We start from the raw sequence: 22,167 nt of genomic DNA on the forward strand, positions 1-22,167 counted from the left end.
CCCCCAACCAGTCGGTCCAACTGTCCCACCAACAAGTCAATCCTACTGTCCACCAACAAGCAGTCCAACTGTCCACCAATGAGTCAGTCCTACTGTCCACCAAAGAGACAGTCCAACTGTCCACCAACAAGACTGTCCAATTGTCCACCAGTGAGACAGTCCAATTGTCCACCAACAAGAAAGTCCTACTTTCCACCAACGAGACAGTCCAACTGTCCACCAACCAGTCAGGCCAACTGTCCACCAAAGACACAGTCCTACTGTCCATCTAACCAGTCAGTCCAACTGTCCACCAACGAGTCAGTCCAACTGTCCACCAACAAGACAGTCCAATTGTTCACCAACTAATCAGTCCTACTGTCCAACAACGAGTCAGTCCACCTGTCCACCAATGAGTCAGTCCAACTGTCCACCAACAAGTCAGTCCTACTGTCCACCAACGAGACAGTCCAACTGTCCACCAACAAGACAGTCCAACTGTCCACCAAGGAGACAGTCCTTCTGTCCACCAAAAGACATTCCTACTGTCCACCACTGAGACAGTCCAATTGCCCACCAACAAGACAGTCCAATTGTCCACCAACAAGACAGTCCAACTGTCCACCAACAAAACAGTCCAACTGTCCACCAATGAGACAGTCCTACTGTCCACTGACGACAAAGTCCATCTGTCCACCTATGAGTCAGTCCAACCGTCCACCAACAAAACAGTCCAACTGTCCACCAATGAGACCGTCCAACTTTCCACCAACGAGACAGTCCAACTGTCCACCAATGAATCAGTCCTACTGTCCACCAACGAGACCGTCCCAACTGTCCACCAACGAGTCAGTACTAATGTCCACCAACGAGACAGTCCAACTGTCCACCAAGTCAGTCCTACTGACCAACAATGAGACAGTCCTACTGTCCACCAACGAATCAGTCCTACTGTCCACCAACAAGTCAGTCCTACTGTCCAGTGGACAAATGTTTTCCAACATGGACAAAGTCAAACAGACCCACCAAAACTAATCAAACAACAGTCAACCATGAACATAAAACACATCACAGCTGAGAGAGAAACACCTCAGAACCATCTTAGAACTACCTTAGAACCTCCTCAATCCAGCTTAGAATGACCTTAGAAACAACTTAGAACTTAGATCAGGCTTAGTAACTGCCTTAGAACCAGTGTAGAACTGCCTTAGTGTTAGCAGAGTTAGAGTTAGAGTTAGTGTTAGTGTACTCCGTTTCTACTTTGACTCTCGTATAAACTCATTCTGGTTCTTACCTGTTTGTGTTGATTTCAAAGAGATAATTCCAGTAAACATCCAACTGTAAGACTGTCCAACTGTCTGTCTGTGTTTGTGTGTCTGTCTGCCTCTTTCTCTTTCTATGCCCCCCCTTCCTCTCTCTCCTCTCTCTCTCTCTCTCTCTCTATCTCTCTCTCTCTCTCCCTCTCTCCTCTCTCTCTCTCCTCTCTCTCTCTCTCTCTGTCTCCTCTCTCTCTCTCCTCTCTCCCTCTCTCTCTCCTCTCTGTCTCTCTCTGCCTTTCTTTCTCTCTCTCCCTCGTCTTCTCTCTTCCTCTCTCTATCCTCTTCTCTCTCTCTCTCTCCCTCTCCTTCTCTCTCTCTCTCTCTCTTCTCTGCCTTCCTGTCTCTCTCTCTGTCTCTCTCCTCTCTCTCTCTCTATCCCTCTCCGTCTCTCTCTCTCCTCTCTCTCTTCTCTCTCTCTCTCTCTCTATCCCTCTTCTCCTCTCTCTCTCTCCTCTCTCCTCTCTCCCTTCTCCCTCTCTCTCCTATCCCCTCTCTCCTCTCCTCCTCCCCCCTCTCTTCCCTTCTCTCCTCTATTCTCGTTCTCTCTCTTCTCTCTCCCTCTCCTTCTCTCTATCCCTCTTCCTCCCTCTTCTCTCTCCTCTCTCCATCCCATCCCTCTCCCTCTCTCTCTCTCTCTCTCTCTCCGCTCCTTCTCTCTCTCTCTCCCTCCTCTCTCTCTCTCTCCTCTGCTCCTCTCTCTCTCTCTCTCTCTCTCTCTCTCTCTCTCTCTCTCTCTCTTCTCTTGTCTCTCTCCCTCTCTCTCTCTCTCTATCCCTCTCTCTCTCTTCAATCTTTTTCTCTTCATTTTCTTTCTACATGTAACATGATGTTTGTTGATTAAGGTTTTAGGGTTTTAAGGGTCAGACAGGAGGAGGAAGAGGAGGAAGAGGCTGAGGTCTTCTCATCAGGACAGAATCAGTTCTTCTGTGGATCAGGAGGTCTTCAGTCAACTGAAGTTCAGAGGATCTACATGGTTCAGATCTACAGGGGTCAGATCTACAGGGGTTCAGACCTACAGGGGTTCAGACCTACAGGGTTCCTCCAGTCAGTGAATCCACTCAGAAAAGTGGAATTCTTTCTATTCCTCCATTAGATGGCATGTGTTGTATATCTATGTTGTTCTTTTTCTATACTTTGCTCCCCGCCTGCAGTGCTCCTTTTCACCGGCAGGAGGCGCACTCTACGCCGGTCTTTGTAACGGTCGGTTCGTTCAAATCTAACCTTCTACTGAAGAAAGAGCGGAGACAAACCGGACGACGGGAACCGACAGCCGGAGCGTGGAAGCGGAATGACGGTGCTGCAGGAACCTGTCCAGGTAAAAGGACCCCCACAGGTCGTTGTCATGTGCGGGACGGCGGTGTTTGAGAAGCCGGGGCAGGTCGTTCGCCTCCCGGCCGCAGCGGATACTCCAGCCCGCGGTGTGAGCGCTCTGCCCCGGCCTCAGGCCCCACTGCCTCCCGCTAGCTGCGCCGACACGGAGCGTGTTTGTGGACTGATTCAAGGCAAAGAGCGGGTGTGATCCTGGTGGACATGCGGCTGTGAGCCGGGGCTCGGGTTGGGTCAGGATTTAAACCCGGAATCCCATCCAGGTAAACCGAGACAGGTCACCCCGGACTCGGTTGAAAACTCTCCTGGTTTAACGTTTTTTTTGTGGTTTTCAGGTAAACTGAAAAATGTTATTCATATTTAAAGATTATATCTGATTTATTAGGCCCCTTTAATAGAGTCGGCTTAAATGTAAACGGTAAATTGTGTTGAATTCTGTTCAAAATAACAGATTCATGTCACCTATTGGTCATATTAACAGTGTTGGAGGTGAACTGCGTTGTGTTGGGCGGCAGCACCATGCTAACAGCTAATTCATCCTGTAAAATACAGAAGTAAACCAGATGTGACGGCTCAGTCAGACTGGCCCATGACATGCCCTCCAGTGTGTGTTTGTTGTGAGCCACAGGCCCGGTACCAGGCCCGGTACCGGTGGGTCTAGAGCGGGCTCAGTGGTATTAGCTCAGATGCTAACAGCAGGTTTCGCTAGCCGGCTAGTGTTTAGCCTGTAAAGATCCAGAGTTGAAGCCGAAAAGCCGTCACTGACCTCTGTCCAGCTGTGGTTTCACTTTGATTCAGTGGTTTATGGTGTTTACACTCAGGTCCAGTCTGACTGAACTTTATCTAACAGGCTAACACAGGGAGCTAACACTGCTAACATGAACAACATTAGCATCAGCTGTTAGCTGCCATGTTAGCAGCTACACAATATCTGTGTACTTACTGTTCCATGTACACACATGAACATACACACTGTAAACAGTTAATTTAACTTCAGTTCACTGATGATGGAAGCAGAAAGTTTATTAGATAATTGAACAATGAATCTGTTGTCAATAAAGGATCAATATGAGGATCAATATCAGTAAAAACAACCATAGCTGTCTAGTAAATAGTGACATTTGATCAGTGAACACATCAGTATGTGATCTTTAAATAAATCCATATTTGATCAGTAAATGTTAATTATCCTGCTGATTATTTGCTGGCACATTTGTCTGGTAACGAGGTTCATGTTTTCCAAAAGATGGTGATTATTACTGATAATTATTATTAAAGGGCTGTTCAGTGTAAATCAGACTCGGGGAGGTCAAAGGTCAGACCAGCAGATTACTGGCTGTTTTTCAGTCTGCATTCTTGTCTCTTCTTCCATTTTTGCGTTCTCATGGAACGTCATCAGTACTGCCCAAGTACTGTTCTAAAAGTTCGCATAAACCTAGAACCCATGGAACACCTGGATGTTGTTCTGGTCAGCTGTCTGAAACCACATTCACAGTGTGGTGGTGTTAAACTCCACCTGTATCCACATTCACACTCACCTAACCCTAACAGGTGCTGTCTGCTGCTAAAGCACTGACTCTCAGCAAATAAAGCAGTTCGTTGTTGTTTTTGTGTGAAGGATTATTTTGGTTTGAATTCTTCGTCTGTACAGCCCTGTGGTCCACTGCAGTTGTTTAAAAGTGCTTTATAAATAAAGTTGGATTGGATTGAAGGATGACCTGATGGCTGAACGTACTGTGAAGGTCCAAACCCTGCCTTTAACTCTTTAATTCTGCAACACTCAGGCTTTTTCGTGTGGTATCAAAGCCCTTAGACAGTGATCCTATGTGACCCGACGGTGGTTGTTTTGTGACGTTTGACCCCATGTGACCTGCCGGTGGTTGTTGTGTGACCTTTGACCCCTGTGTCCGTCTGTCCGTCAGGCTGCAGTGTGGCAGGCTCTGAACCACTACGCCTACCTGGACGCCGTCTTCCTGGCAGAGAGACTTTATGCTGAAGGTAGATTTTCCCTTGAAGTGAATGTCTGATGTTTTTCTGCTGTTCTTTGACCCACTTGAACATGAATACGATGCATTCAAGGACATCTCATCCAGTCAGAAATACGTGCTCAAATGGCCGCAAATGTTTTTGATATCAAGAAGATTTATAAATATTTTAAATTTTTCTTTGTTTAAATACATCTGTCTTTACACAGAGGACAAAAAAATACTTTCACGTGTTAATATTTTGAATTTGACCTCATGACCTGTCGTCATTCTGTGTTCACTCATTATTCACTTCAATTCACTTTGATCTGTACAGCCCAGTGCCACCAAGGTGTCCTCACAGGGTTAAACAGAATTAGTTGAATATGAAAATAAACGACTGTCAAATAAACGATAGATGAAACAAACGGGTTAATGTCCCCCATCCTTAGACCCGCCTTCTTGGCAAGGAAAAACTCCAAAAACCGTCTGTTTAACCCAATGGGAAAAGAGAAACCAGAGGAAGAAGCACAGTGGAGGACAGATCCACTATGGACCAAGACTGGACGTGGACCAGGACTGGACATGGACCATGACTGGACAGACTGGACATGGACCAGGACTGATGGATGGACAGACTGGACATGGACCAGGACAGACTGGACATGGACCAGGTTTGATGGACCGTAGGCTCCTCCTCAGGGCTACCGTAGCTACCATATTTCAGCTCCTCAAACTTGATCACACACCAGAGTGGGAGGAGCTGTGAGTTGAATTGTGGGCTGCACACAAAAACGACATGCTGACTAAAATGCCACTACCAGCCTGAGTTGAAATCAAAAATTGAGTTTTTAGAGGAAAAAAAATCTGAATTTTGTGTTTGGCCAAAGTGGTGCAGCCCTAGTCTGTAGTTCCCAGCACTAGGCCAACGTGGTCACAGCTGTCCTAAAAAGGCCTGTACTAATAGAGGACATGGGTTCACATTGGTGTTCTTGATCCTGTGGTAGTGAAATGTCAAATCTATGGTGAGAAGGTGGAGGTCACAGGTCAGTCTTTATCCAGGTTCAGACCAGTTTGAAGGCACAGAGGCTGGAATTGGGCTCTAAAGCCTTCAACACCTTTCTGTCACATTTAACATGCATCACATGAAATCAGCTGAGTGTCAGTTCAGGCATGACCAGGTGGTTTCATTCATTCACCTTGAACACCTTCAGCTTCTCTGACACGGCCTTTGTAGAACATGTGTAAACAGAACCACACTCACTTTAACCAGAACATATCGAAGCCTCCCACCTGAACTGTCCATGGGGGTCACATGGTAACATGTCTGTTCCCTGTTGCTTCTCTCTGTTCCCTATCTCTTCTCTCCTGGTTCCTTCTGTCTGTTCCCTGTTCCTTCTGTCTGTTCCCTGTCTGTTGTCTCCTGGTTCCTTCTGTCTGTTCCTTCTGTCTGTTCCCTGTTCCTTCTGTCTGTTCTTTCTGTCTGTTCCCTGTTCCTTCTTTCTTTTCCCTGTTCCTTCTGTCTGTTCCTTCGGTCTGTTCTTTCTGTCTGTTCCTTCTGTCTGTTCCCTGTCTGTTGTCTCCTGGTTCCTTCTGTCTGTTCCCTGTTCCTTCTGTCTGTTCGTTCTTTCTGTTCCCTGTTCCTTCTGTCCGTTCCCTGTTCCTTCTGTCTGTTCTTTCTGTCTGTTCCCTGTCTGTTGTCTCCTGGTTCCTTCTGTCTGATCCCTGTTCTTTCTGTCTGTTCTTTCTGTCTGTTCCCTGTCTGTTGTCTCCTGGTTCCTTCTGTCTGATCCCTGTTCCTTCTGTCTGATCCCTGTTCTTTCTGTCTGTTCTTTCTGTCTGTTCCCTGTCTGTTGTCTCCTGGTTCCTTCTGTCTGATCCCTGTTCTTTCTGTCTGTTCTTTCTGTCTGTTCCCTGTCTGTTGTCTCCTGGTTCCTTCTGTCCGTTCCCTGTTCCTTCTGTCTGTTCTTTCTGTCTGTTCCCTGTCTGTTGTCTCCTGGTTCCTTCTGTCTGATCCCTGTTCCTTCTGTCTGATCCCTGTTCTTTCTGTCTGTTCTTTCTGTCTGTTCCCTGTCTGTTGTCTCCTGGTTCCTTCTGTCCGTTCCCTGTTCCTTCTGTCTGTTCTTTCTGTCTGTTCCCTGTCTGTTGTCTCCTGGTTCCTTCTGTCTGATCCCTGTTCCTTCTGTCTGATCCCTGTTCTTTCTGTCTGTTCTTTCTGTCTGTTCCCTGTCTGTTGTCTCCTGGTTCCTTCTGTCTGATCCCTGTTCTTTCTGTCTGTTCTTTCTGTCTGTTCCCTGTCTGTTGTCTCCTGGTTCCTTCTGTCTGATCCCTGTTCCTTCTGTCTGATTCCTGTTCTTTCTGTCTGTTCTTTCTGTCTGTTCCTTGTCTGTTGTCTCCTGGTTCCTTCTGTCTGATCCCTGTTCCTTCTGTCTGATCCCTGTTCTTTCTGTCTGTTCTTTCTGTCTGTTCCCTGTCTGTTGTCTCCTGGTTCCTTCTGTCTGATCCTTGTTCTTTCTGTCTGTTCTTTCTGTCTGTTCCCTGTCTGTCGTCTCCTGGTTCCTTCTGTCTGATCCCTGTTCTTTCTGTCTGTTCTTTCTGTCTGTTCCCTGTTTTCACAGTGCGTTCAGAGGAGGCTCTGTACCTGTTGGCCACATGTTATTACCGTTCAGGGAAGCCCTATAAGGCCTATCGGCTGCTGAAGGCCCACAGCTGCTCCACTCCGCAGGTTCGATTCCTGCTCGCCAAGTGCTGCGTGGAGCTGAGCAAGTAAGAACAGGAGTCTGATGTCTACAACAACATTTGGTCCCACAGCAAAACACATCCTGACAAAACATGTCTGTGTACGTCCATCTGTCTGTATCTGCCTGTTTGTGTCTGTCTGTCCATCTGTCTGTGTCTGTCTGTCCATCCGTCTGTCTGTGTCTGCCTGTTTGTGTCTGTCTATCCGTCCATCTGTCTGTCTGTCCATCTGTGTGTCCATCTGTCTGTCTGTCTGTCTGTCTGTCCGTCTGTCTGTCTGTCCATCTGTGTGTCTGTCTGTCTGTCCATCTGTCTGTCCGTCTGTCTGTCTGTCTGTCCATCTGTGTGTCTGTGTGTCCATCTGTGTGTCCGTCTGTCTGTCTGTCCATCTGTCTGTCTCTGTCTGTCCATCTGTCTCTCTGTCTGTCTGTCTCTGTCCATCTGTCTGTCTGTCTGTCTGTGTGCTTCAGGTTGGCTGAAGGAGAACAGGTCCTGATTGGTGGAGTGTTGAACAAACAGAAGAGTCAGGATGACATCATCACAGAGTTTGGAGACTCCGCCTCTTTCACACTGTCGTTACTGGGACACATTTACTGGTAACAAACAAAAATTAGTTGAACCCTGACCTTAACCCATGGAACCATTTTGAAGTGTACCCTGACCCTGACCCTAGTGGACCAGGCTGTCTGCTGCTCTTGCCTGTTTTCTGATCACATGTCTGTGTTTCTGAGCAGTAAGACAGATCGAGTGGCCAAAGGTGCTGAGTGTTTCCAGAGGAGTTTAACTCTCAACCCCTTCCTGTGGTCGCCTTTCCAGAACCTCTGTCACCTAGGTAACGCACCTTTGGACCCTGATGGATGACACACTTGTATTGAATTCAGTCCAAGGTTTATTTGACATATTTAAACATGTGTTTGTTTCAGGAGAGAAACCAGATCCAGATCAGGTCTTCAGGTTATCCTCTTTACAGAACTGCTCTATAGCCCTGCCCCCTCAGTCTGTTAGCCCCGCCCAGAATCCATCACATCGCCTTGACACCGCCCTCATGGAGACGCCACAGGACACACTGGTATGGAAAGCACACTGGTGTTGAAAAGACACTGGTGTTGAAAAGACACTGGTGTGGAAAACACACTGGTGTGGAAAACACACTGGTGTGGAAAACACACTGGTGTGGAAAACACACTGGTGGTTTCTGTCCTCCCCCACTCTAGGGTTAGACCTACACCTGTATGTTTTGGCTCTAGTTTCTGTCCTCCTGTACTTGGTTTTTTATTTGCCCCTGTCAAGTGTGAAATTTTCCAGTGCTGGGATCAACAAAGTCTGATCCCTGTCAGTCTGTAACGGCTGGGTCTTTTCAGTCAGTTACAGTTTAACAGTCCCTCCAGGATTTCGCGGGATTTTTTTTTTTATTGTTGCAGCCTAAAATGCCTGATTTTGTGGCAGCTTTTCCAAAAAATTGCGTTGAAAGTTGTGATGATTTGAGGCTTCTTTTATTAAAGTCACAGGAACATGGGCATTTGCAAATTACCTAGAACAGTCTTTTTTGAGTTTTTAGCCTAGAAAAGCCCCAGGAAGCCATGATTTTTAACAAAACAGGCTTTTTTTCATTCATTTGTGATACGATGTCATACGAGCTGGGCATAACACATTCATTTATTTGTTTTGAGCAGAAGAAAAATTTAAACATTTTTTGTATACAAGGAATTAATATCAGAGCAAATACAATAATAAAGATGATCAAGACAAAATAACAATTGCCATGTACACTAATAATGACGAAATAAATTCAATATGTACTGCTCAAAAAGGAGTGGGAAGAAGAAAACTGAATAAATCCCACCCCCCATCTCACATTTATACAAGACAACACATGAGTTTAGCTTTTTTTAATGATATAGTAGAATATTTAGGGTTAGGGTTAGATGGGTTACACACACACACAGAGACACATAAAAGCACAGACACACATGCACACACAGAGACACAAGTTATTACTCTATATTCAGTGCAAAAGCATTGTTTAGAACCAGTCACTACTTGAATGTATGAGTGAACCAACAGTGAATCTGAAACTGTTGTAGAAGGACATCACATAGAAAGGACAGTGCATCCCTAACCAGCTCTATATGTCCAGTGTTAGGGCATAACTGTGGTTCTGTTTTTTTCTACCTAAGGACAATTTGATTGATTGATTCGAAGTACTGGCTCTGATTATTGATCAGCATTAAATGTGTCTGTTTTTTGTGTTTTTTTGCAGGAGTTGAATCGTTTGAATCTAGAATCTTCTAATGGTAAACTGACGCCAGATTTGTCAGTTTCATATATTGACTCCTCCCTCATCACCCCAGAGACCGGCTCCCTATTGGGCAGTACAGTTTCCATGGCGTCAGCCGGCAGCCTATTGGCCAAACAGAATAAACCCAAGAGTGGCCGAAGTTTACTGGGAGGACCGTCTGCACTCAGTCCTCTGACGCCCAGGTGAGTCAGGGAAAGTCTAACCCTAACCCAGGTGAGTGAGGGAAAGGTATCCTCCAGCCAACAAAGTATTGACCACAACCTTTAGGTTTAGGGTTAGAGTTAGAAGGTTGGGATTAGAGGGTTAGGGGTTAGGGTTATGGTACTGAAATGACCCTGTGAATACTACTGTGTTTGGGTTAGGGTTGGAGGGTTAGAAGGTTAGGGTCAGAGAGTTAAGGGGCGGGGTTAGAGGGTTAAGGGGTGGGGTTATGGATAGAAGTGTGTTTTGGTGAAGCCTGGTCGTTTTACAGGTTAGGTTAGGGGGGGTCAGGGTTTGGTTAGGGGGATTAGGGTTTGGTTAGGAGGGTTAGGGTTAGGGGGGTTAGAGCCTGGTTGCTTTCAGGGCTTCAATCTTCACTTAGAATTTCCACAGAAAGCAGACAGACTGAGAAGGATCCAGTGTGGACTATTGACCCTTATTCCATAAATCAGACTAAGGTGCAGATTGATGGAGAAGAACTTGGGAAACCCTAGTTTTTTGAACAGTGCCATGTTGCGAAAAGAGGTTTTCTTTTGGTTCAACATGGAGCTTAAACATGGGAGGGTTAGAGTGAGGGTTAGGGTTAGGGAGGAAAGCAAAGCCTTAGCTGCAGCTGTGTTCCTGTTGGACTGTCTGTTCGTTCAACGGGATTTTCATTTCATTTGGGGGTTTCTGACCATTTCTACAGATTTTTCTACTCATTAGCTCATTTCATGACTAATTGTTAACTTTTGTTGACCTTAATGACCATGTTTGTGTGTAGTTTTGGTATCCTGCCCTTGGATCCCAGCCCTGGAGACCCCACATATCTACAGAACTACACCGCTACCATGGAGACGCAGTCCACAGCATCCAACAAGAAGGTACAAAGACACACTGTCACATGTTTTTTATCAAATACATCCTCTAGCTCAGTTTAAAGGAGCTATATGTTGTATTTGTACTTTGAAATATTCAAAATGACCTCAGATGTTCTCCACAGTTCATTTAGAGTCATTAGACAGATGGGAAATTATGTTGAAGATGTTGATTTATGGTTTTACACCGATGTGTAGTGAAAGTATTCAGACACAAACTGATACAGTGTTCCAGTGGATGCATGTGACCACTAGAGGGAGTAGTAAGTCACTCTGCTGGATGAGGATGATGAAGATGACGTATTAATGCAGTTTTTTGAAGTCATGATAGAAGTTTGAAGCTGAAGTGACAGTGTTTCTTCTCCACTAGATCCTTCAACAGTGCTGTAATATTCCCGTTTGATGTTGTGTTGACTGACTCTAACCCTGACCCTAACCCTGACCCTGACCCTGGTGACCGCCACTGAGGCTTCTGGGTAGTCCACTTTGAACACTGCTCACCGTTTCTGTGTTTCAGTCTGTGTCCAGAATCAGTCAGTCCAAATCTGTCTTTAGTCAGAGCGGAAACAGTCGAGAGGTTCTACCAATCCCATTCAACCAGACGCAGAGCTCCGCCCCTCACACCAGGTAACTGTTACCATGACAACCAGCTCCTTCACAAAGTCAGTGATTCCTGAACAGTGTGGTTAGGGATGGGAATCGATAAGAATTTAGCGATTCCGTTATCGATTTTGCTGATTAATCCGATTCCTTATCGATTCTCATTGGGTGAGGGAATGAAGAGTACAAACGGGTGTGTTCGCATTAACTGTCTTTTAGAACATATACAGTAGGTACAAATAATAAGAACAGATGACACCGGGCCTGGTTTGGGGGGGGGGGGGGGGCGTACAGTGGAAGTGAAACTACAGACTCTTTACTAATTCCTCTATTGCTGCATTTCTACTACGTGGAACCAGTTCGACTCTGCTCGTCTCCCGTTGTTGTGCACCTCATTTCCTTTCCCCTACCTTCAGAAACTTGTATTTGAGGGGGTACAACGTTTGTTGACCTCACCGGAACCAGAACTGGGCCCGGATGACGGCCTGGTATTCACTCTGCCGCTAGATTCACTAGCGTCGCTAAGTAGAGAATCAAATATGTGATACTCCTGTAAATGAATCACATGTGGACAAATGTTTGAACAGATTGGAGGGATTCCACTCTTTAGTGGAAATGGAAGCTTTGACAGAGTTCAACTGGACCTGATATGGTCTGTTTAGACCTGTTGCAGTCTGTTTGGACCTGGTGTGGTCTGTTTAGATCATTTCTGCCTCAACACCATGTTGTCTATGTTCTGACCAAAACAAAGCAGCGTACGCGTGGCATCATCACGCATGTGCAACGAAGGTGGAATTGATGAGCAGAATCGTTAAAGGTGCTGCAGACTTTCGCTGACCAGTTTTTCCTCAGTTCTGTCCATCCTCAGTCATATCCTCAGTTTCATTCATCTGTTTGTCTGTCTGTCATTCCTCAGCTGAATCTCTTCCATTACAGTGAACAGTTCCTTAGTTCCGTCCACCGTAAACAAACCCCATGTGTTGACATTCAGACTAGGAGGGACCTCGGGCATCTTCGGAATTTTTTGTCACGACGTGCATTGTGGGAAACGGAGGCTCGTGCTGCTGCTGCAGGCAGCAGGGAGGTTCACGTAGCGGGAGCCTCCGTTTCCCACAATGCAGTTCACCATAATGCAAGAGATTCAGGTGAGTAATGACAGATAGACGAACAGACGAATGAAACTGAGGAGATGACTGAGGATGGACAGAGACAAGGAAACACTGGTCAACGAAAGCCTCCAGCACCTTTAAGCAGGCAAACGATCCCAAGGAATCGAGCTACTGGGATCCGGTTCTCAAAAAGAACCGGTTCTGGATTCCCATCCCTAAGTGTGATGCTATCATCAGCTGCTATCAGAGCCAAGTGATGATGATATGGAGTGGAGCAGGATCATAAAGGTTTTTAAAAAAAAAAAAAAAAAACAGGATCATAAAAGTTATTAAAAAAACAAAAGAACAGGATCATAAAGGTTATTAAAAAAACAAAAGAACAGGAAAATAAAGGTTATTAAAAAAACAAAAGAACAGGAAAATAAAGGTTATTAAAAAAACAAAAGAACAGGAAAATAAAGGTTATTAAAAAAACAAAAGAATAGGATCATAAAGGTTACTAAAACAACAAAAGAACAGGATCATAACGGTTATTGGAAAAAAAACAAAGAACAGGATCATAAAGGTTACTAAAAAACAAAAGAACAAGATCATAAAGGTTATAAAAAAAAAGAACAGGATCAGAAAGGTTATAAAAAAAAAAGAACAGGATCAGAAAGGTTATTAAAACAACAAAAGAACAGGATCATAAAGGTTATTAAAAAAACAAAAGAACAGGAAAATAAAGGTTATTTAAAAAACAAAAGAACAGGATCATAAAGGTTATTAAAACAACAAAAGAACAGGATCATAAAGGTTATTAAAAAACAAAAACAGGAAAATAAAGGTTATAAAAAAAAACAAAAGAACAGGATCATAAAGGTTATTAAAACAACAAAAGAACAGGATCATAAAGGTTATTAAAAAACAAAAGAACAGGAAAATAAAGGTTATTAAAAAACAAAAGAATAGGATCATAAAGGTTACTAAAACAACAAAAGAACAGGATCATAACGGTTATTGGAAAAAAAACAAAGAACAGGATCATAAAGGTTACTAAAAAACAAAACAACAAGATCATAAAGGTTATAAAAAAAAAAGAACAGGTTCAGAAAGGTTATAAAAAAAAAAGAACAGGATCAGAAAGGTTATTAAAAAAAACTAAAGAACAGGAAAATAAAGGTTATTTAAAAAACAAAAGAACAGGAAAATAAAGGTTATTAAAAAAACAAAAGAATAGGAAAATAAAGGTTATTAAAAAAACAAAAGAATAGGATCATAAAGGTTACTAAAACAACAAAAGAACAGGATCATAAAGGTTATTGGGAAAAAAAACAAAGAACAGGATCATAAAGGTTACTAAAAAACAAAAGAACAAGATCATAAAGGTTATAAAAAAAAAAGAACAGGATCAGAAAGGTTATAAAAAAAAAAAAAAAGAACAGGATCAGAAAGGTTATTTTAAAAAACTAAAAGAACAGGATCATAAAGGTTATTAAAAAAAAAAGAACAGGATCATAAAGGTTATTAAAAAAAAAAGAACAGGATCATAAAGGTTATTAAAAAACCCAAAAGAACAGGATCATAAAGGTTATTAAAAAACCCAAAAGAACAGGATCATAAAGGTTATTAAAAAAACCAAAAAAACAGGATCATAAAGGTTATTAAAAAAACCAAAAGAACAGGATCATAAAGGTTATTAAAAAAACCAAAAGAACAGGATCATAGTGTAACCCTGACTCCTCTGTATACTGAAGTCAGAGCCTGTATGCAGACACTTGACCTGTCTGTCTGTGTGTCTGTCTTCCTGTCTGTCTGCCTGTCTTCCTGCCTGCCTGTCTATGTGTCTGTGTGTCTGTATCTGCCTGCCTGTCTGTTCGTCTGTGTCTGTATCTGCCTGTCTGTGTGTCTGTATCTGCCTGCCTGTCTGTTCGTCTGTGTCTGTATCTGCCTGTCTGTGTGTCTGTATCTGCCTGCTTGTCTGTCTCTCTGTGTGTCCGTATCTGCCTGTCTCTCTGTGTCTGTATCTGCCTGCCTGTCTGTCTCTCTGTGTGTCTGTATCTGCCTGCCTGTCTGTCTGTCTGTGTGTCTGTATCTGCCTGCCTGTCTGTCTCTCTGTGTGTCTGTATCTGCCTGCCTGTCTGTCTCTCTGTGTGTCTGTATCTGCCTGCCTGTCTGTGTGTCTGTCTGTCTGTGTGTCTGTATCTGCCTGTCTGTCTGTGTGTCTGTATCTGCCTCCCTGTCTGTCTGTCTGTGTGTCTGTATCTGCCTGTCTGTCTGTGTGTCTGTATCTGCCTGCTTGCCTGTCTTTCTGCCTGTCTATATCTGCCTGCCTGCCTGTCTGTCTGTATCTGCCTGTCTGTCTGTCTCTCTGTGTGTCTATATCTGCCTGCCTGTCTGTCTGTATATGCCTGTCTGTCTGTCAGTGGTTCTCCTCAGGTCCTCAGTCCCAGTATGTCTGGTCCTCCAAATGTTCAGCCCAGAAGAAGCTCCAGACTGTTCACTAGTGCCAGTTCTACTGCCAAGGTACATGTGTGGTACCATCTACTACTGCAGAACCAGTATAGAACCAGTACAGATCCAGTACGGTACCAGTAAAGAACCAGTACAGTATCAGTACAGTATCAGTGTAGTACCAGTACAGTACCAGTACAGTACCAGTACAGTATCAGTATAGTACCAGTACAGTACCAGTAAAGAACCAGTACAATACCAGTACAGTATCAGTGTGGTATTAGTATAGTGCCAGTACAGAACCAGTAAAGAACCAGTACAGTACCAGTCTAGTGTCAGTACAGTATCAGTACAGAACCAGTACAGTATCAGTGTAGTATTAGTATAGTACCAGTACAGAACCAGTACAGTATCAGTAAAGAACCAGTACAGTGTCAGTACAGTATCAGTACAGAACCAGTACAGTATCAGTGTAGTATTAGTATAGTACCAGTACAGAACCAGTACAGTATCAGTAAAGAACCAGCACAGTGTCAGTACAGTATCAGTACAGAACCAGTACAGTATCAGTGTAGTATTAGTATAGTACCAGTACAGAACCAGTACAGTATCAGTATAGTATCAGTACAGTACCAGTACAGTACCAGACCTCTGACTGACCTCTGACCTTTGACCCCTCCCCTTGTGCAGGAGAACAGTAAGAAGTTAAAAATGAAGTTCCCTACAAAGATTCCCAACAGGAAAACCAAATGTAAAACAGCAAAGACTTCCAACAGCAGCAACCTGAACGAGAGTCTGGACATCCTGAGACTGGAACCAGGACTGGGTCTGCCGGACCCTAAGAGCCAGTACCAGAGGGCCGCAGCAGGTACACCCTGACCCACATACGCATCCACTAGTACCAGAGGTAGACCCTGACCCACATACGCATCCACTAGTACCACAGGTAGACCCTGACCCACATACACATCCACTAGTACCACAGGTAGACCCTGACCCACATACACATCCACTAGTACCACAGGTAGACCCTGACGCACATACACATCCACTAGTACCACAGGTAGACCCTGACCCACATACACATCCACTAGTACCACAGGTAGACCCTGACCCACATACACATCCACTAGTACCAGAGGTTTTCCAGGGGACATGTTTGATGGTTGGATTCATCCTGGACTCATGGTCAGGTGGTTGTGTGTCATTGTGTGTTGGTGTGTGTATCCATGTGTGTTTACAGACAGTGTGATGGCGCTGCTGCGGGAGTTGGGGCGGGGCTACCAGGCGCTGTGTTCCTATAACTGCAGAGAGGCCATCCACATCCTGACGGCGCTCCCTCCTCAGCACTACAACACCGGCTGGGTCCTGACCCACATCGGACGGGCCTACTTCGAGCTGGCAGAATACGCCCAGGTAACGCACACCTGACACGCCCATGCTGACCTGCACTACGGAGCTTTGTGTTCTCATACGTGATGTTCTCATTCGTGGTGTCTTCATACGCGGTGTTCCCGTGTGGTGTTCTCTTTCATGGTGTTCTCATGTGGGGTTCTCATACGTGGTGTTCTCATACATGAAGTTCTCATTTATGGTATTCTCATGTGGTGTTCTCATGTGGTGGTCTCATACGTAATGTTCTCATTTGTGGTGTTCTCATCCGTGGGGTTCGCAGGCGGAGCGTCTGTTCAGTGAAGTTCGGAGGATTGAGTCGTACAGAGTGGAGGGGATGGAGATCTACTCCACCACACTGTGGCATCTACAGAAGGACGTGGCTCTGTCTGCTCTGTCTAAAGACCTGACAGACATGGACAAGAACTGCCCTGAGGTGAGGACACACACACACACGCATTCACGCACACATACACACACATACATGCACAGACACACACACGCATACACACACCCACACAGATACACACACAGACACGCACACATACATGCACGCAGACACACACATACACACACATGCACAGACATACACACACAGAGACACACACACACATACACACATGTAGACACACAGACACATGCACGCACATCCACACACAATTTTGCTTTAAAGTTACATATACGAGGGCCGTTCAATAAGTTCATGGCCTCACCCAGAACAGAACAACACAGACTGATAAGTTATATTTTATTTTTCAACATAATCTCCATTTACAGCAATGCACTTGGTCCATCGATGTTCAAGCATCACTATCCCATCACGAAAGAATGTAACATCCTGTATTATAACAACCAGTATTTCTGGGTGAGGCCATGAACTTATTGAACAGCCCTCGCAGACAGGTAACGTTATATAAGCTAACAATAAGCGCTAGTACTATTACGGTAGCTAACGTTAGCTACTGACGCTTGCCTACACTAAGCTGTATTCATTATTTGAGATTCAACTTATTGTATCAACTTCAGTCATCTACTCCTCTATTCGTCAGAGGAAAGCGGCATTTCATATGTGTGTGTGTGTTTTCACGTTTGTGAATGCATTTCATATGTGTATGTGTGTGTTTTCACGTGTGTGAATGCATTTCATTTGTGTGTGTGCATTTTCACGTGTGAATGCATTACATAAGTGTGTGTGCGTTTTCACGTGTGTGAATGCATTTCATATGTGTGTGTGCGTTTTCACGTGTGTGAATGCATTACATAAGTGTGTGTGCGTTTTCACGTGTGTGAATGCATTACATAAGTGTGTGTGCGTTTTCACGTGTGTGTGAATGCATTTCATATGTGTGTGTGCGTTTTCACGTGTGTGAATGCATTACATAAGTGTGTGTGCGTTTTCACGTGTGTGAATACATTACATAAGTGTGTGTGCGTTTTCACGTGTGTGAATGCATTCCATTTGTGTGTGTGCATTTTCACGTGTGTGAATGCATTTCATATGTGTTTGTGCGTTTTCACGTGTGTGAATGCATTTCATATGTGTGTGTGCGTTTTCACGGGTGTGAATGCATTACATAAGTGTGTGTGCGTTTTCACGGGTGTGAATGCATTTCATATGTGTATGTGTGTGTTTTCACGGGTGTGAATGCATTTCATTTGTGTGTGTGAATGCATTACATAAGTGTGTGTGCGTTTTCACGTGTGTGAATGCATTTCATATGTGTGTGTGCGTTTTCACTTGTGTGAATGCATTACATAAGTGTGTGTGCGTTTTCACGTGTGTGAATGCATTACATAAGTGTGTGTGCGTTTTCACATGTGTGAATGCATTTCATTTGTGTGTGTGAATACTGTCCCACACAGCCTCTCGTACTTATGTGATCATATTATTGACTGTCATTGGTTGAACTCAACTCCTGTCTTGAAGTTACAGTGAAACATCCACACTCATACACTGATACTCATACACATCACACTGATTTTTAAACTGATATGTAAAGCACTTTGTGCTACAGTTTTAATGTATGAAAAGTGCTATATAAATAAAGATTATTATTATTAGTAGTAGTAGTAGTAGTATTATAAAATAAAATGCAAAATGCAAAATGACAGAAATGAACCCAATAAACACACCAGGTCCACTTAAAGGTGCGCTTGTTCGTGGTCCACTTAAAGGTGCACTTGTTCGTGGTCCACTTAAAGGTGCACTTATTCTTGGTCCACTTAAAGGTGCGCTTGTTCTTGGTCTCGTAGGCGTGGTGTGTCGCAGGAAACTGCTTCAGCCTGCAGAGGGAGCACGACATCGCAATCAAGTTCTTCCAGAGAGCCATCCAGGTACAGACCTGCTGTTCCCGTGGTTACGGCCGGTGCCGGTTGCCATAGAGAGCCGGTTGCCATAGAGACCTGTTTGCGGTGCGCTGACCCCGGTGTTTTCCCTCAGGTGGACCCCGGTTTCGCCTACGCCTACACTCTGCTGGGACACGAGTTTGTTCTGACCGAGGAGCTGGACCGAGCGCTCGCCTGCTTCCGCAACGCCATCAGAGTCAACAACAGGCATTACAATGCATGGTAACCATGGCAACCGCACATTTGGTATTGGTTGTAATGCAGACCTGTCACCACGGTAACCACTCCCCTTTCTGTGTGTGCCAGGTATGGTCTGGGGATGATTTACTACAAACAGGAAAAGTTCAACCTGGCAGAAATTCACTTTAAGAAAGCTCTGAGCATCAACCCCCAGAGCTCTGTGCTGCTGTGTCACATTGGAGTGGTATGTTAGCATTAGCATGTGCCAAAACTGACACTGACCTGTTAGCATTAGCATTTATTCAACACTTACCTGCTAGCATTAACATTATTCAACACTTACCTGCTAGCATTAGCATTATTCGACACGTACCTGTTAGCATTATTCGACATTTACCTGTTAGCATTATTCGGCACTTACCTGTTAGCATTTTTTGGCACTTACCTCTTAGCACTATTTGACACTTACGTGTTAGCATTATTTGGCACTTACCTGTTAGCATTATTCGGCGCTTACCTGTTAGCAATTTTCGGCACTTACCTGTTAGCATTATTCGACACTTACCTGTTAGCATTATTCAGTGCTTACCTGTTAGCATTATTCAGCGCTTACCTGTTAGCATTAATGCACATTCACACGTGTCCAGGTCCAACATGCGTTGAAGAAGTCTGATGCGGCGCTGGAGACTCTGAACCGAGCGATCGGCATCGACCCCAAAAACCCTCTGTGCAAATTCCACCGAGCCTCCATCCTTTTCGCCAACGACAAGTACAAGGTACACGGACACACTCGGCAATACAGTACTGATCAATACAGTACCGTTCAATACAATACTGATCAATACAGTACCCATCAAGACAATATCCATCAATACAATATCAGTATAATACCGATCAATACAATACTGGTCAATACAATATTGATCAATACACATTTATATGGATCCATAGACAGAACTCTCACATCATCTCAAGTAAGCACAGTCTGGATCAAAACATCTTTAACAGTACTGGTCCTGCTCATGTTTAACCTGTTAAACATGTTTACCTGTTTAACCCGTTTACCTGTTGTTGACCTGTTGTTTACCTGTTTACCTGTTGTTGACCTGTTGTTTACCTGTTTATCTGTTTTTGACCTGTTGTTGACCTGTTTACCTGTTGTTGACTTGTTTACCTGTTGTTTAACTGTTGTTTACCTGTTGTTGACCTGTTTACCTGTTGTTGACCTGTTGTTTAATTGTTGTTTACCTGTTGTTGACCTGTTTACCTGTTGTTTAGCTGTTGTTGACCTGTTGTTGACCTGTTGTTGACCTGTTTACCTGTTGTTGATCTGTTGTTTAACTGTTGTTTACCTGTTGTTGACCTGTTTACCTGTTGGTTAACTGTTGTTTACCTGTTGTTGACCTGTTGTTTACCTGTTGTTGACCTGTTTACCTGTTGGTTAACTGTTGTTTACCTGTTGTTTACCTGTTGTTGACCTGTTTACCTGTTGTTTACCTGTTGTTGACCTGTTTACCTGTTGGTTAACTGTTGGTTAACTGTTGTTGACCTGTTGTTGACCTGTTGTTTACCTGTTGTTGACCTGTTTACCTGTTGGTTAACTGTTGTTTACCTGTTGTTTACCTGTTGTTGACCTGTTTACCTGTTGTTGACCTGTTGGTTAACTGTTGTTTACCTGTTGTTTACCTGTTGTTGACCTGTTTACCTGTTGTTGACCTGTTGGTTAACTGTTGTTTACTTGTTGTTTACCTGTTGTTGACCTGTTTACCTGTTGTTGACCTGTTGGTTAACTGTTGTTTACCTGTTGTTGACCTGTTGTTTACTCCAGGCTGCACTTCAGGAGTTGGAGGAGTTGAAACAAATCGTTCCCAAAGAGTCTCTGGTTTACTTCCTCATAGGAAAAGTAAGTGTGTGACCTCTGACCTTTCCTCCCTCATGCCTAACCTGCTGACCCCAGTTTGACCTTTGACCTGTGTGTGAGCAGGTGTATAAAAAGCTGGGTCAGACTCACCTGGCTCTGATGAACTTCAGCTGGGCCATGGACCTGGACCCTAAGGGAGCCAACAACCAGATCAAAGAAGCCATCGACAAGAGATACCTGCCAGAGGACGAAGGTGAGGACCGCCCCCACAGGTGACCACTCCCACAGGTGACCACTCCCACCGGACACTGGACGGGTGACCGGACTGTCCCGCAGACGGGTGACTGGACCGGTGACCGGACCAGTGACCGGACGGTCCCGCAGATGGGCAACCGGACGGTCGGCCAACTGTCGGCGGGACCGCCTACAAACAATGGGACGGTCCTGCTGACGGGGCCTTGGATTTTGTGTTTTCCTACTTCCGGTCTGGGTTTGGGTCTTTTTGTCTGGGTTTGGGTCTGGGTGGTCTGGGTTTGGGTCTTTTTTGTCTGGGTTTGGGTTTGGGTGGTCTGGGTTTGGGTCTGGGGGGTCTGGGTGGTCTGGGTTTGGGTCTTGGTGGTCTGGGTTTGTCGTTTGTCTGCGTTAACGACCAGTGCGCTGTTGACTCGGGTCAGGAGGCGGAGCCACATAGGGTGGGTCAACCTGATTGGTTCATTCTGACCAGGAGGCGGAGCCACATGGGGTGGGTCTCCCTGATTGGCCGGTTCTGACCTGTGATTGGCCGTTGCAGGTGCAGAGGTGGACGACAGTCAGGAGAGCAGCATGACGGACGCAGATGACACCCAACTGCACACGGCTGAGAGCGATGACGTACTCTAGCAACGCCTCCATCTGAAGCCCCGCCCCCATTCTATTTGACCCTGCCCTGATTTCCCAGAGGAGTACTGTTGCTAGGCAACATTGTGACAGACAGGTCCTTGTCCTTCCAGACTGCTGCTGCTGATGTCACAGCCCCGCCCTCTTCCTCCAACTGTTTTTTATGTTCTTTTTATCATCGTTACAAACAACCAATAAAACATGTAAACCCACCCACTGCCAACTGTCATTGATCCATAACTGAGGATATCATCACGTCTAATAAGAAGTTGGTGTGGCCCAAGAAAAACGAAAAAAATCCAGAGAATGTGAACAAATCATTGAGCAAAGTGGATGAACTGAACTTGGACCAGGTCTGTAGTTCGAAAACCACAGTTGAACTGAGTCTGTAGTTTAAAAACCACAGTTGAACTGAGTCTGTAGTTTAAAAACCACAGTTGAACTGAGTCTGTAGTTTAAAAACCATAGTTGAACTGAGTCTGTAGTTGAATTTCATCTAAAACATTCATTAAACAAACTTTTCAAACCTCATGTGAAGTGAACAAAGGTCTGTGTTTGACCACAGAGGGAGCTGTAATGACTGTGTTCAATGACTGTCCAGAAAACAAGCTGCATCTAAACCATTTCAGGTTCAGTATGTGAGGTTTTTTTTGTTTTGTTTTTTTACACACGACTTGTTTTGTTGT

The 22,167-nt window shown here is 44.6% G+C and overlaps 1 protein-coding gene across 2 annotated transcripts; it reads left to right on the plus strand.

Annotated features, from left to right (window-relative positions):
* The first annotated feature begins 2,458 nt into the window (after positions 1-2,458).
* Positions 2,459-21,692, plus strand: LOC115416544 (cell division cycle protein 27 homolog). 2 transcript variants are annotated; one of them, XM_030130344.1, is made up of 20 exons: positions 2,459-2,613; positions 4,547-4,622; positions 7,207-7,354; positions 7,798-7,923; positions 8,062-8,159; positions 8,251-8,396; positions 9,588-9,808; positions 10,591-10,690; positions 11,202-11,311; positions 14,799-14,898; positions 15,517-15,694; positions 16,070-16,242; positions 16,502-16,654; positions 18,472-18,552; positions 18,659-18,786; positions 18,871-18,988; positions 19,392-19,520; positions 20,573-20,647; positions 20,729-20,858; positions 21,396-21,692. In XM_030130344.1, the coding sequence occupies exons 1-20, from the start codon at positions 2,587-2,589 to the stop codon at positions 21,482-21,484; spliced, it is 2,406 nt and encodes an 801-aa protein (XP_029986204.1). In that variant the 5' UTR covers positions 2,459-2,586; the 3' UTR covers positions 21,485-21,692. The 2 variants fall into 2 exon arrangements, with proteins under 2 accessions (XP_029986204.1, XP_029986205.1); XM_030130345.1 differs by lacking the exons at positions 20,573-20,647; positions 20,729-20,858; positions 21,396-21,692 and adding an exon at positions 19,668-19,806 and having other exon boundaries at positions 19,392-19,536.
* Positions 21,693-22,167: the final 475 nt, after the last annotated feature.

The sequence above is a fragment of the Sphaeramia orbicularis genome, unplaced genomic scaffold, assembly GCF_902148855.1.
Source record: "Sphaeramia orbicularis unplaced genomic scaffold, fSphaOr1.1, whole genome shotgun sequence".
NCBI classification, from domain to species: Eukaryota; Metazoa; Chordata; class Actinopteri; order Kurtiformes; family Apogonidae; genus Sphaeramia; species Sphaeramia orbicularis.